Below are 15,672 nucleotides of genomic sequence, written 5' to 3'. Positions count from 1 at the left end.
GTGTGAGCAAACTAAGAAAATTTGCTCAACTAAATAATGTGAAAGGCTCAAACGAGGTATCAACTATTTTCCTTCCGAGTATTTTCTATTATTTTTTAGGCAGTCTCATTATTATCATGTTTAATGATACACATGATTATTTAACAACGGCAATTATTAATTGTTTGTAACGGTAATCAATCTTCACAAATGCATTGCTAAAATTAATCCAAATAATCATGAAATAGTATTTGACAACGATGACGTAAAAAATGGTAATATACAAATTCAAATATACAATATTGTTTATTTAAGGTAAAAACTATATGATTTTTTTTATATTTGACTACTACGTGGTATTCATTTCATCCATTTACAATTCTTTTTACATTTCTTCCCAAGTATTTATTATTTACTTAAATAAATTTGTGTTTAATACAGTTTATTTTAGCAATTTTTCGTTAATGTCGTTAAAAATAATATATCCTAAAACATGTCTTAAAAAATATTGTGTACCTGTTATATAAAAACGCTATAATTACGTTGTATAAATTAAGTTATATGATCAGCTTCTATGAACAGAATATGACATTTTCTCATTTTAGAAATATTTTATAAATATTATCGCGAAATAACGCAACTCGACATATATCTATATATATACACACAAAATCATGGATTTAAAGAGAATCTTCATATAAATTATTAAGTTCCGCGAGTAACTTGATTGATACGGAAATTTTTGCATTATCAGTTTCGCAATGAATATTATTCCTCGACTCCGAAGGATTAAATCGTTTAATATTAGGTGTCAACAAACAACTCATACGTGACTTTAAGGCCATATATTCCTTCATAGGCCTCTCTTGTATCTTTTTATTTTGGTATTTATTCTTCGCGGGAGTCTGATTTATAAACGGTGTAATTGGTATATTAGATTTCCTGTTAACAATATCCAGCTCGTTTTCTAAATTCACGAAGCTATCGTTCGCGGCGTTCAAATTTTCAAGCTTTTTACATTGGTTTACGATCGGCGAATTCAGAATCTCTTTGTTTTCTTTGTCGCTTCCAGAAGCGAAATACATTTGATCCGATAGCTGCATCTCGGGATTATCTTTTCCATTTGTCTCCAAAAAGTGGGATCTATTAATGTCAAGCATTTTATGAGTTTCTTTCAAAGTGTTATCGCGTTCCGTATCAATGATAGTGACGCGCGGTAATTTGGTGTCTATATTATCCATCGCTTTCACGTTATCGTTTAGATTCTCTGTTATTTCTATTATTCGTTGCGTAATCTTAGTTTCATTATTGTCTTTAATTTCCTTGTTTGCCATATTTGTCGCGGATAACAATTTTGTAACGGTAGTTAGTGTTAATTTTAGATCGGACATATCTTGCTCCAATCTACAGACAAGATGGTTCAATTTGGATCCCAAAACTGTGAGTTCTGTTTTACTAAGAGTCGCACGTTCATCTTCATTGGTGCTACGTTGTAAATTCAAGCACGACTCGCTCATCATTTTAACGGTTTGTAAAGATGAATAAAAATCTTCATAAATGTTCGTAGATGTAGTTGTAGATGAAGATCTCTCTCTATCAACATTTTTAAATAAAAAGCCTCTCGCCTCTTTTACTTTTTCTGCGTTAGGCAGTATACGTGTCGCGTACGACCGCGAATGGCGCTCCGCACAACAAATATCATTTTCATCTACATCATCATCGTTATGCAGGTCGGCGTCAATTCTCACGTTCGTATCACTTGCCGAGGACAAATGTGATCCGTTGATTATTATGTCGCAATCATTATTTTGGCTTTCGCAAATGCTAACATTTGAGATTTTATTCGAATTTAAATTCTCTGGGATTTTTTCCACCGCACTATCGCCCGTGTCTGCGAGATCTGAATAGGAGGAATGTAAAATGTTTATACCAGACTGTTCGTTTACGTTAAACGTTTGCGATGAAATACTCTGTATGAGGAACGTTTTGTTTTTCTTCACATTTACAACGGAATCAACATGCGCACTTATATTTGCCATCGGAGGCGAACAGCTTTTCGATGTCTCGGATAGCCTGGGATTTGTATTTTCAGAACTTGATGTTAAAATGCGAAATTTAGACACCTCAAACTTGTTTTGCTTAAATTTGTTTTTAATATGCAATTCTTTTATAGTATTCGGTGGCAGTAAGAAACTTCTCCTCGTAGACAAATCCAAGTTTTCCTTTTTTGGATAATTATTTTCGTCGTTCGTACCAGCTTGTGCACATTTTTTAATTTTTGTCACAGAATTTAATGTTTCTGTAAATTTTAAATTTCGCCGTGCATTTCGTTCGTTATGAGGCAATTTTATACACGTGTTTGTCACTGAAAAAGCGTAATAAGGGAGATGTGTAAATTGCTCGTAATAAAATGTATATTATATACATGTACATAAACTGATCAAGTAAGAAATACTGACCATTTTTCTTTTGGCTCGATGCTTTTTTTAGATACGGAGTAATTCTTTCAGGTAGACTTATTTTAATAGATGAATCTGCAAATAATACATTGATATATGATTTCTGCTATCGATATAACGTTGAAAAAATAAAATGTGCATATGGTAAACAAGGATCATTTCCTATTCCATTTCCTACACATACACACACATATGTGTGCGCGCACACGAGTAAATATACAATTTATTTATATTCTGATGTTCTAACGAACACACATATACCTAATATATCAAATCTATACATATACAAAATTTATTTAACATGCGATAAAATTTAATATATGTAAAAAAGTCAGTATTACTTCTTTGACCATTTTGTAAATGTCCAGATGAACCAAACAACTGTGCAATTTTTACTGGTTGAGGTATCTTCCGTACTGAAATTACAATCATAAAAATTAGTTATCCAATATAAAACAATTTTAACTTGATGCTTTAGCAGATATTGTATTAGCAGGTATTATATATGAATTAAAAAGATATGAGGAAGGAAAGGGAAGAAATAGGAATGATATACATACATACATACATACATACATATATATATATATATATAGAGAGAGAGAGAGAGGAAAGTCCCCTATTATGAGATAGGATCCTAATATGAGATGGCGGAGTTTTTTCATGGTGGGATCAACAGATGGGGCCTATTAGGGCCTTTTAGCTTAACATATCTCATATTAGGATCCTGTCTCATAATAGGGGACTTTCCTCTATATATATATATATATATATATCAGTATAATACGTATATATTTTGGCAATTATATATTGTTTCATATGGGAATGCATACAACAAATGAACAATTTATAGACTAACCTGTATTCTCAGATTGTAGCGATGTAAGGTAACCAGAGTAATTTGCTTTACTTTTTATTGGATTCATCTTAAAAATACCTAAACAAAAATTATGTAAACTTGTAAATTTTATTTTATGTACAAGTTAAAAAAAAATATAAAAACAATAGTTGCTTTCCATTTACATCAAAACTCTGATAATTCTCACTTGTGACGTCATAACTCAGTTAAATGCACGTTCTTCTTGCATGCTGGCAAGTGAGATTCAACTGAGTTTTTATCTGCTGCAATGTGCTTTAATGAATCTAACAAACTTACATTAAAAGTGAGGCTATGGATCTGTATTATTATGCGATAGCTTTGTCACCAAAATAAGCAGGTAAATACAAAATGACATATCTTACCTGAGTATAAAATACTCACATAACTGAGTGACTCAGATTCACTTGAGTGTAAATGGAAAGCAACTAATGTCCTCCTTAAAACACTAAGCGTGCAGGCAACACAATAATTATACATATACATATACATATTTGCAGACATGAAAAAACAGATAATTTCGTGGAGATTACTATTCGTGGAGTTTATTTTTTTATGCAATCTTTTACTTAAAAAAAAAAGGTGAAACAATACTTACCATAAAACTGGTATTTCTTAGCGAGAAACGTCTACTTCTTCAAGGATAAACAAAACACTTGCTCTTTCTATCTCTCTCAATGCGGAACATATGTATATTATTGCACAAATAATAATTTATTCGTACAATAAAAGCAAGCTGAATTTTATACGCAGCCTAATTAATTGTGATTAATTAACATCATCCCACAACTTTATTAACGTGACCACCAGCGAGACATCTCAAATATCGATTACAATTACAAACTTCAAACTTGCCACAACTGTGATAAAGTGGTAATAACGGTCGGGCGTCACGAAGTATATAAATGGAATAGATTAGAGTTGGTCAAGGAAGAGTCAAGGTCTATCCAGACAAACTTGCATAGGTGCATAACCATATGCATAAAGAAACGGATTGGTCTATTTCCTTAAGCCCGGTGTCCACGATGCAAGAACTGTGTTCAAGTTTCGGTTTAAGCCAATGAAACTGCTACTTTTCTGTAAGACCCGATCTACAATGGATGTTTTAAGTCGTAAGTCGTAAGAATTGACCAATCACAGTCCATTATTCTCCTTGCGGTCGAAGAATAATGAACTGTGATTGGCCAATTCTTAAAGCCTTGTGTACACGATACTAGAAATCGGTCCGAGTTTCGGTTTAAGCCAATCAACTTGCAGCTCTTACAGAAAAGCAGCAGTTTCATTGGCTTAAACCGAAACTTGGACCGATTTCTAGTATCGTGTACACAAGGCTTTAAATCGAAACTTGGACACAGTTCTTGCATCGTGGACACCGGGCTTTATGCACATGCATATGGACCAATCAATTCTCTTAAGCCGTGATCAGACTACGGATTGAGATTGAGATTGGATTGAAATTTGACCAATTAGAGCAAAGTTTACTAAACTTGAAGTTAGTTTTCTTTATTCTGATTGATTAAATTTCAATCCAATCTCAATCCCAATCCGTAGTCTGATCACGGCTTTATGCTGGGTCTACAATGCGAGTCGCAAAGTCGTGAGTCACAGGAATTGACCAATCACAGTCGAATTTGAGGAGAATAATCGACTGTGATTGGTCAATTCTTGCGACTCACGACTTTGCGACTCGCATTGTAGACCCAGCATTATGCTTATGTTTATGGGCTTATGCAAGTTTGTGTGGATATAACTTTAAGTCGCGAGTTGCAAGAAATTGACCAATCACAGTCGATTATTTTCTTTTTTCTTTAAATTCGACTGTGATTGGTCAATTTTCCACGACCCACGACCCACGATCTACGACTCGCATTGTAGACCCAGCATAATTCGTAAAAAATTGACCAATTACATTCGAATTTGAGGAGAATAATCAACTGTGATTGGTCAATTCCTACGATTTATGCTACGATACGACCAATGAGCGTGTTCAGTAGACCAAGCCGCTGAGTAGCAGTCGAACGTGATTGGCTCTTACTTTTAGAACCAACCAATCAACGCGGAGTGTTGATAAGACGAACTCAACAGATGTGTCTGCTGAACGCGGCCAATGTAGAACCGCGTCTTATTTAATTATTTATTTATTTTACCGTTGGCTTTTGGCCATATGAGTGATATGAGCATTATGAGCTCCTTCCCATTGATCCTGGTTGATCCTGGTCTTGGGTCTTGGGTTCTGGTTACCACGTTGTCCACGACGTTTACGTTACCAGTTACCCCCACGGCCGGGCCACGAGGAGTTAAAAGAAGAGGAAGAGAAAGAGGAACTGTGCCACTGCTTACATCATGCTTGATCATGCTTGTGCAGATTCTTAACCACTCCGTTCGGAATATTATTAAGAATAAGCCTGATACTGATTGGAGTAATCGACTCTGGAAAGCAACCTCTGGCACAAGAACAAATCAGAAGCTGTTAAAGTATTATGGACGACGAGCTTGAAGATCGAATTTTGTATCAGGTGATGAAATAATACTACGTAAGAAAAGATTTAACTACGTCAAATTATACACAGTGTTCCCAGTGAGAAATACCTCATCAAAACGATATCAAATGACGTCAAATAGATGAAAATTTCATCTATTTGACGTCAATTTGATATCGTTTTGATGAGGTATTTCTCACTGGGTTGTATTTTAAGATAACAGCGCTGAGCGCATATATTTTAGTTCATTTAGTTCTGAAATGTATCAAGTATAAATATCTCAGTACAGAACAATTAGTATAGAATATGTGTATGGAATAAATATTGACTTATATCTTTCAACCCCAATGACAAATACAAATAAATTTGAATGACATAAATATACATTTTAATAAGATTACCTTTGTCTAAATTTTTGTTAGAAGCTTTTTGTATTTGTAAAGAAATACTTTATCGTTATATAATTCCCATCTTTTTAGATGACACCATATATATCAATGAAACCTTGGGCCTATTTTTTTTAGCTCAACTTCTCCCACGGTTCATCTTTCCTCTTTTTCTTTTCACATTGAAGAGAAAGAGAAAAAAGATGAACCGTGCAACAAGTTGAAAGAAGTTGCTAAAAAGAACAAGTGTCTCTTGTTTTCTAAATAACCTCTCTCCCCATTAAAAAATATTAACTGTTTGTAATCTTTGTATACGTACAGACATATATATCACACATGAAGCTTGTATCCAAGTTTGCCGTGAGCATTCCTACTGGATTAAATGCTGGGATTAACGCTCCATTGGGCTACCTCTGCAGGATTATGCGGATTTACGCTCTAAAACCAGAGGTGCTAGTCTGTGGCATGATTCTGGCAATTATTCTGTTTTACATACAAGCCGTGGATGTCTGGAGCAGAGCGCTTCTAGGAAAAATTCAATATACTTTGGGACGTACTACATCTAAGGTGCAAATATATTTTAAGGACGCATTATATTAATTTATATACACGCCGTTACTTTGATAAATTAACATTAAAAATTGTTTCAATTAAAATCAAGTCTTTTTTTTCGATATTTAATTACAATATTCTCTAATTATGAGTTTAAACTTTTGATACTTTTAATATCGTTTTTTTTTTATATAGACAGTACTTGAAGTTTTATTTAAAGTCATGTTAAGATAAAATAGCTTTTGTATAAAGATATATTGTATCTATCCTTTTTTTTCTATGTTGGGTGTTTTTTTTTCGTCTTTTGCAGGTGTCTACATTGAAATTTTTAGTTAATGATTCAGTGAATACTGGAGTAAAACTTAGTTGGGAGTTAAAACAAGATCACATTGCGGCATATGCTGTGCAGGGACATAGAGCTCGGATGGAAGACCGTTTTGTGGTGAACGACGACATGAATAATACTGGAGTTTCCTTATTTGCGGTATTTGATGGCCATGGCGGTGAGGTATCGATTAAATTATTTATTTATTGCGTTGTTCTTGATCTTAAAACTCCTGGTCCCTGCCGATGCTGTCCTCATTTAATGACGTCAGAAGCGAGAAATGACACATGGAAAATTCTTGCATGGTATTTGCAAATAAAAAGATATTTGCACAAAATAACACTTTAAATCACTTCAGCACACTTCAAAAATACTCCGAGTTCTATCCATATATATATATATATATATATATGTATATTGTAATGTCGCAAAGCATATCGATATTAAACGCAAGGCGCAGATGAATAATTTATGCGCATATTCACAAATTTTTTAACTTAGGATTTAAACACATAGTGTATTCTATTTCGTGTGCATAACTTTAGTTTTTAAGAAAAACCACAAGATAATAAAACTGAAAATAATTATTTCTTTTACTGTAGAGTAATTGATGATAAATTTAATAATCTTTGAGAAAAAGTAAGATAGTACAACTGAAAATAAATATGTGTTTTAATATTCTAACATAATTAATAAATTTTCTTTAAAAAAAATAATCAAACTATTTCAAGAGCACACTTTAATCATATATGTTATCTCTTGTTAGTTTGCAGCCAACTATGCTCGCGATAAACTTATCTCCAATATTAACGAAAAAGTTATTGAATTGAAAAACCTACTGGCTGGCAAAGCACCCACTTATCAGACTGAGCTGATCTTAAAAGAGCTAGAGAAAAAGAAAAACGACAATAAAAGAGACGAAAAGCTTCTAGATCGAAGAAAATCTTTTCGAAAAGTCGCAAGTACATCCTTAACGGATGATTGTATGAAGAAAGCTATTGAAGTGACTGATCCAGAATTACTCGATAAACTAGAGAGCATAACGCCGATTACGAGAGAGGTAAGAATATAGTACGTACAATTGAAATAATACACGAACATACGTAAGGTTATCATATTAGTAGCACCCGTAATCCGTGACAAAAATACTATCTAATACTATGCTATGAATTATATAAATTTTATTGCACACATATTTGCACACGAAATATTTTAAACATCAGTTGTTCTAGTTATTTCTCTTATAAACGAGATTGTATATGAAATTTGTTTATAACTTGTGTATATGCAAATTACTGTATATAATTTGCAAGGTAGCGAATTAACAACATAGTTTAAATACAACAAGAATTCGTCACCCTTAATTTTTTTAAATTTCTTTTTCAAAGAAAATTAATAATTTTATCCATGTAATTATATCCAAAATACTGGAGATATTACTGTAGATATTATAAATTAATTCTTGATGAAGTTAATCACAAGTTTGGTCGGAGTCGCTAAGAAGACAAAGAAATTATCGTTTGAATATTTAAAAAAATGTTTTTTATTCTCAATATATTTGAAGTTTCCAAATTTTTTTACGTACGTATAAATGTTTATTTATGTCTAAAGTAGCGTAACGTGACGTTAAGAAATTCAAATTTTTTTCATTTTTGAAGAATCTACATATCTTTTCCTACTTTGAAATAAATAGAATATATTATATACTACATTTTCCAATGGTTGTTTCACATCTTTCAACATAATTGAGATATTATAAACATTCTTCTTGTAAACTATCATTTAGAAAGTATCGTCTACTTTTTGCTGCTACTCCTGTTTGTTTATAGGTCAGACCATGTAGATCGGGTGAGAAGCAAGTACTCAAAGTGGACATGATGAATTACATTGAGGGGAATAAAATCAATTATGGCAGGCTTCTAACGGATGAGGTTCTAGCAGCGGACAAATTATTGGTGGAAACTGCTAAGAAGAACATGGATGTAGCTGGTATTTATCTTTGTTTTACTAAAAAATATTTTTACATCTCACTCAGGCTATTATAAACAATCCATCAGATACGGTCTTTATGGGAAAGAATAGAAAATATATAGCAGAACATATCTCTTAACATTAGAAAATATTAAATCATTTTCTTGCAGTGAAATATAAACGAGTTACCGTGACTGCGAATGAAATATTAGTTATTTATACAAGACGTCTAATCAAAAATAAAGGCATCAAATCTTTTAGAAACTGAATTGGACATGATATTTTTGTCTTTATAATATTTTTTACTTTGAAAGAAAAGAGTGCGAAGGTAATATCAAGATCACTTAAATATTTTCCTAATGACAACAATTTATGACTGAAAGCCATTTAAAATCAAACAAAAAACGAATTAAAATAAAATTGCTAATTTTGTATTCTTTTCAAAGAAAATAGCAGATTTCGCGTTTGTTTTAGCAAGTAAGAAACGAACAATACTTGTACGTAAAATACAACATATATAAAGAAAATTCTGAAATATGAACTTTCGAAAATGTAAAATATTTTTAAGTAAAGAACGAAGACGTCTCATTATTTATGGTTACATGTTTATTTTATTATTTATATAGTTGACGTCATTTTTTAAATTCTTTTTCCAATTTTCTCGTTTTAGGTACAACTGCTTTAATTGCTCTTTTGGAAGATAATAAGTTGATCGTAGCGAATGTTGGAGACTCTAGAGGAGTAATGTGTGATGAAAAGGGCAATGCTATTCCTTTGTCTTTTGATCACAAACCTCAACAAGTATTTACCGCTTTTTATATTTATTTAATATTATTTTAACATAAGTCAATAGTAATGCAACGTAATTGCATTAATATTTATTATAATATTAATCCGCAAGTAATGACTTCAGGTCTCAAGTCCGCGTATTCGAGGCTAATAAATCTACATTGGTGATTATATACGATATTTCTAGTAATAGCAACAGTAGTAGTAGTAATAGTGGAATTTATGCAAAAACCATGACGTTACTGCAAAACATTATGGCCATTTTATTTTTGATAAGAGGAAATCTATTTCAAATTTAAGAAAGAATTTACAGTTGCGAAGATTATAATACATTCAAATATTGATCATCATAGCTGAATATTATATCGCTAGGAATCAACGAATAAATTAATCGGATAATTCGGATATAAATATGGAGAACACCTTGCATGCGTGCATAAAACTCCTTCTCTTTCGCTCACATGTATTACATACTTGATACTATATATTAATCGTCATATTAATCCATATTAATCATCATATTAAATCAATCTGTTTCCAGGAAAGAGAAAAGAGAAGAATAAATAAAGCCGGTGGTTTGGTAACTTTTGACGGCGTATGGAGAGTCGCTGGTATATTAGCGACTTCTCGCGCTTTGGGAGATTATCCTCTAAAAGATAGAAAGCTGGTAATTGCCGATCCGGATATTTTAACATTCGATTTGAATGATCACAATCCCATGTTTATATTATTGGCATCTGATGGCCTATGGGATACGTTTTCAAATGAGGAGGCTGTGGCTTTCATCAAAGAGCGTATCAATGAACCACATTTTGGTGCAAAAAGCATTACGTTACAGAGTTTTTACAGGTAAGACGTAGATTTAATATAAAAAAATTTATGCATACGTATAAAGGTAGGTTTTCGTGGGCAGTGAAATGCAGCAGCAGTTTAGTAATTTCCTAGAAATTAGAAGTGAGCCAAACTAATTGTAAGTTAGTAATTTCTAGGTAATTACTAAACTGCTGTTCGCTGCTGCTGCTGCTGCATTTCACTGCCCATAAAAACCTATCTTAATGCATATAAAAGCAGGGTTGGAGATTTAGAAGATGTGCAGGGTATCTCGTATAAAAAGTATTTTGTGTTTTCTCCGAAACTATTCCGAAAGATAACGAGAAAATTCTTTTTGCACTGTTTACAGTTTGTTGTTGCATTGTTGTTTTTTCAAACGACAAGATCTTTAGAAAAAGGCAATCTCCGTCCGAAAAAAGATCTTATAATCGAAGGAAACCAGCATTAATGTTACTTTTAATATTTTTTGTAGGGGATCTGCCGATAATATCACGGTTGTCGTGATTAATTTGAAGGATCGCAAATTCAGCGTATCGGAGGCCAGGAAGAACCAGTTATGATCTTGATAGCGAATTTGTTTTTTCACTTCAAGTTCCGAAAGTCTAGTCATAAAATGAATATAACTTGTTGCAATTTAAGCTAATTTATTGCTAAACTGCATAATATATGTAGAACATGTTTCCTCGCGTTTGTAATGTGTTGGTCGACATTGCAAATAATATTGAAATAATTTCAATAGAATATTATTGTGAAAATAATTTTACAAGTTTAAAATTGGCCAAACTGGCTTTGTCCCAAGAAAGACATTTTATGATTAGTATAACTTTGTTACAGCCAAGTTGTTTTTAACATATAAATTATCTCTACTTCTTACATAAAAGTATATAAATTTTTTTACACACATCTATTTTTTGCATCATTATGTATAAAAGATGTGGGATAACCGCTAAATAGACATGGTATGAGAGAATTCATAATCTTATTTTCATGTACAGAGCAGTGGAATAAAATATAATCTAAGATCTATTTTTATAAATTTTATCAATTTTTATCTGTATCAAAACATACGTATACATACATACGTGCGTGTGTGTGTGTGTGTGTGTGTGTTTTGTAGGTATGGATGTAGACGCGTGCACCCTTTCCTTTTTCTCCCATGCATACATATAAATATATCGAACATCTGACGTTTACATGTGTGTATGTACACATACAAACACACACATTTTCGATTATATTTCTAGTATTTTTTGGTTGTAATAAAAACACTTGCTGTTTTTGAGAGAGATTGTAATAAAATTTACACTCATTTAAATATAGATGAAAATTATTTAAGCAAGTTGTTTATTTTTTTTTTCTACTCAGTTTTCAACATTAATGTTCACTGATTCATTATCATCACTCTTCTCTTTCTCACTATCATCTTCATTTTCATTGTCTTCTGAACTTTCCGAAGAATCGAACCACGTTTGCGATGACAAATCGTCCGCTATTAAAGTTTTCCATTCATCTAGCCTTCGACAATCTGCATTATATACATATATTTATATATTATGTACACATATACATATATTTAAAAGAAAAAATACCATGACATTTAAAAAATTCCTTCTTAAGATTATCTTTATAAAGTTACTTTTAAATCATTGTTTTGTGACTGGAATTATATGACTTTTTTTACATCACTTTTAATTCGATGACAGTTTTCACCATTAGACGATACATTCAATGATATATGATAATCAAAATCTCTCTGACTTTCAATATGAAAAATTACATGCGTGCATTGTACGTAACTGCATTGATCATTTTAATAATGTTAATAAAATAAAATCAAACAAAATGCAAACAAGAGAATTAACGAGGACATTATTAAAAAAATAAGAAAATACAAATATGTACAATTAATGAGAGTATACCTAAGCTGTAGAAATCGGAAAAAGTGTATTGCCGATCACCCTCTTCCATTATGCCGCCATACAAATACAAGATGTTGTGTTTCATCGCCATTCCAGCATTTATTCGCGGTAATGGCAGAAATTTCGTCTCTTTGTCGCTTGTCACTGTCGAGATGGGTTGAAGTGACGATGAGGAAGATGTCGATGGCTCCGTCGAACCTATCGTTACCTATGTGTATACACACACGTTTGCTTATTATACACATATACATAGTAACTAAAGAATTTAAAAATAAATTTGTGGTATTTATTTAGAAACCCCTATGATTACTAAAATTACTAAAAAGATTTAGAGACAAAGACCTAATCCAAATTAAAAACTGGATTCGTGGGCTTTGTAAGTACGAAAAATTAGCAAAAAAAAATGTAGGTATATGTGAAATGTGCTGTCGAAAAAAAAAAACAACTAAAACGACTTACTTCTCCCTGTCTGTGCCATTATTTATAGTAATTCAGTAACAGGATAATAATTAAGAACAAAAAAGTGAAAAAACCGTACCGTGAATATTCCATCATCATCTACAATAACTGTGGATTGCACGGAATTCGAAAGATCTTCTATCACTTCCTCATCTGAATCATTACTCTTCTCTGCTTCCTCACCGCTTTCTTCTCTCTGGTTTCTTCTTCTTCTTCGTCGTTTTTCGGTGCCACCAGTAACAGTCGTTTCTCTTTTCCCGGTTAATGTTACAACGCGCCAGTGTAATTTATCCAAGTCTAACACAAACAGATCATTGTAAAATGTTCCACATAGATCTTCTTCCTCATCATCACCGTCATCATCGTAAACACCGCCAAACACGAAGGCCTGATTAGCGGCGGGCTGAATTAACGTGGCGGTAGCGCCACATCTCGGGCTTATTCGGATCCCAGTTTGCTTCACGCTGACCCATTTATATTTGGTTACATCATTTTTGTCCACTTGTGTCAGGAGAAACATATCATCGTGAATGGAACCCAACTCCATGTTCTTCTTTACTTTTTCCTTGCTGTAGCCGCCATATAGGAGGACTTTATTGTCCGGAGTCGGCAGTAATATACAGCCCGATCGAGGAGTAGGTGCAACACCTTTCGAAGAAAGAAGAGAAATTCTTCACTCATCATAGAATACATACTGTCATTATTAACAATTAATTACTTGTAAAATTATGATAAACTAATAAAATATCTTTTTCAATTCTTGATAAAACTACTTAAATGTGTCTGTATGTACACGCGCGACAAGATATTTGATAAAATAATTGGTAAATATTCTTAATTGAATAATTCACAAGTTCTCGCATAAAAATTCGAGAAAATTTTCCGAATTTAAAAAGATTTTACAAATTTTTGGTGAAAATATTGAAACAAATATTCAATAAAATTGGAGACAAATTTGTCTAGATATCAAGTTGGCTGAAAAGATTGAATTTAATATATATGAATACTAGTGCACTGTGCACACTGATGCAATAAGTTAGAGTGGGACAAGTATATTTTGTTTAACTCTCTAACTTGCTGCACCAGGGTGCACTAGTTGAGCAGTGCAGCAATAGGAAGGAGACTTTTAGATTTCATTTAGTCTCTTACCAGCAGGTTCGATTTTCCGCCACATGTAAGTCTCCAGATCAAAAATGTGAACGTCGTTGAAATATTTGCAATCATGTCGCAGATTGTCGTGGAATCCGCCAAACACTATTAGCTGTTTCTTCACGTGCACCATTCTGTGCCCGCTTCTGGCTGATGGGCCGTTTAGAGCTCTAGAATCATATATTAATAAATATAAACATACGCATACACAAATATTCATATATATGTATATATTTACGTGTAATGTGTAAATATGTATAATTAAATATGCATGCTTACTATCAGTACTTACGTGATCTTTTCCCATTTTTTGTCAACAAGTCGAAATACCCACAAGTCCCGATAGTGATAAAACTGTGACTCGCTCGGACTTGTGAATTCGCCGCCAAACACCCACAATTCACCACTGTGATTCGCTGTGGCTACGGCCTGATGACCGCATCGCGGCGGCGGTGCCCCTGGCGCCTTCACCAACGTCCATTCTCGCTTATTTATATTGTAAATGAACATGTCGCCGTAAACGATTGTCTAAGAGGAAAATTTAAGTAAATGCGATTAGATGAAATAATTTCTAGATTTTGGTTTGGTTTTTATTTAAAACAACGCAACCACGTTCTTTTTATACCGCTAGGGCGCTAGATAAAATCTTTCTATATTTATGTGTGCGTGCATTCTCATTATCATGCTTGTTGGTTGATGAAAAAATTCAAAGGGAACACGGGATTGATTACTTCTTATAATATTATATTATATTATATCACATATTACTTGTCGACCATCATGAAACTCGCCGCCCAGCATGATAAGTTCATCCTTAAAAGGATGCGCCGTCAGGGTGAAATTGACTCGTCTAAGCGGCGTATCCACCAGCACTTCCTTAATGCATTGCCTGCGAGCCTCTTCTTTTTCAATTTCAGCAACAACCTTTTCTATGTCATCCTGCACAAGCAAGCATGAAATGCAACAGTAACGAGCTAACTTTTAAATACAATTGATGAAATTGATAAAATATAAATCGAATCCTCAACAGATAAATGTTTAAGGTGCTTTTATATAATCTTACAATTAGATGAAAATGATTTCCCCTTTTTTTTTCTATAACATTGATCTATACTTAAGTACAAGACGAAAGAGAAAAAGGACAAATCTAGCCTCACCTCACCAATGGACGCTAATTCCTTCTTCTGCTTAGCATTAAGCTTCTTTTCGGTTTTTAATGCAGTCTTTACCGGACCGCTTATCTTGTTCTTGTTTTTCTTCTTATCTTTTTTCCCCATTGCCTTTTGTATCGGAAAATTAACTCAATCAAAAAAGGAACGTTTATAACCTATCCCGCTGCCGGCTGCCGGGCATGGATATGACGGATATGGTGATGGCAGTCGGCACACTCGGCACTGTCGGCTGTCGGCCATGTGGCCATGTCGCCTGTAGGTAATGTGCACGTTTTTGTGGTTCTCTTCCGTGCTATGTCCACGATCCACGATTTTTTGACTCTC

The 15,672-nt window shown here is 33.2% G+C and overlaps 3 protein-coding genes across 5 annotated transcripts; 1 reads left to right on the top strand and 2 right to left on the bottom strand.

Moving 5' to 3' along the window:
- Positions 1-266: 266 nt before the first annotated feature.
- Positions 267-4,197, bottom strand: LOC139772454 (uncharacterized). 2 transcript variants are annotated; one of them, XM_071706164.1, is made up of 6 exons: positions 3,914-4,197; positions 3,462-3,763; positions 3,298-3,375; positions 2,780-2,854; positions 2,439-2,513; positions 267-2,344 (listed from the first exon to the last, which is right to left on the bottom strand). In XM_071706164.1, exons 3-6 carry the CDS (start codon positions 3,362-3,364, stop codon positions 660-662), a joined length of 1,902 nt encoding a protein of 633 aa, XP_071562265.1. In that variant the 5' UTR covers positions 3,365-3,375; positions 3,462-3,763; positions 3,914-4,197; the 3' UTR covers positions 267-659. The 2 variants fall into 2 exon arrangements, with proteins under 2 accessions (XP_071562265.1, XP_071562264.1); XM_071706163.1 differs by lacking the exon at positions 3,462-3,763.
- A 1,315-nt stretch (positions 4,198-5,512) lies between these two features.
- On the top strand, positions 5,513-11,675 carry LOC139772446 (protein phosphatase 1L). Of its 2 annotated transcripts, none has more exons than XM_071706155.1 (8): positions 5,513-5,849; positions 6,503-6,748; positions 7,044-7,241; positions 7,825-8,118; positions 8,888-9,047; positions 9,700-9,830; positions 10,360-10,667; positions 11,122-11,675. In XM_071706155.1, exons 2-8 carry the CDS (start codon positions 6,518-6,520, stop codon positions 11,207-11,209), a joined length of 1,410 nt encoding a protein of 469 aa, XP_071562256.1. In that variant the 5' UTR covers positions 5,513-5,849; positions 6,503-6,517; the 3' UTR covers positions 11,210-11,675. The 2 variants fall into 2 exon arrangements, with proteins under 2 accessions (XP_071562256.1, XP_071562255.1); XM_071706154.1 differs by having other exon boundaries at positions 5,514-5,831.
- On the bottom strand, positions 11,610-15,545 carry LOC139772445 (kelch domain-containing protein 4). Its single transcript, XM_071706153.1, has 7 exons — positions 15,334-15,545; positions 14,945-15,115; positions 14,469-14,704; positions 14,177-14,346; positions 13,107-13,675; positions 12,569-12,776; positions 11,610-12,174 (listed from the first exon to the last, which is right to left on the bottom strand). The coding sequence occupies exons 1-7, from the start codon at positions 15,451-15,453 to the stop codon at positions 12,011-12,013; spliced, it is 1,638 nt and encodes a 545-aa protein (XP_071562254.1). The 5' UTR covers positions 15,454-15,545; the 3' UTR covers positions 11,610-12,010.
- Positions 15,546-15,672: the final 127 nt, after the last annotated feature.

This window comes from Temnothorax nylanderi, unplaced genomic scaffold (assembly GCF_030848795.1).
Source record: "Temnothorax nylanderi isolate EJ_2023f unplaced genomic scaffold, tnyl_v1.0 TNYL_tig0049_pilon, whole genome shotgun sequence".
NCBI classification, from domain to species: domain Eukaryota; kingdom Metazoa; phylum Arthropoda; class Insecta; order Hymenoptera; family Formicidae; genus Temnothorax; species Temnothorax nylanderi.
The sequence above is the reverse complement of the archived record's forward strand: the minus strand, read 5'-3'. Positions and strand labels throughout refer to the sequence as shown.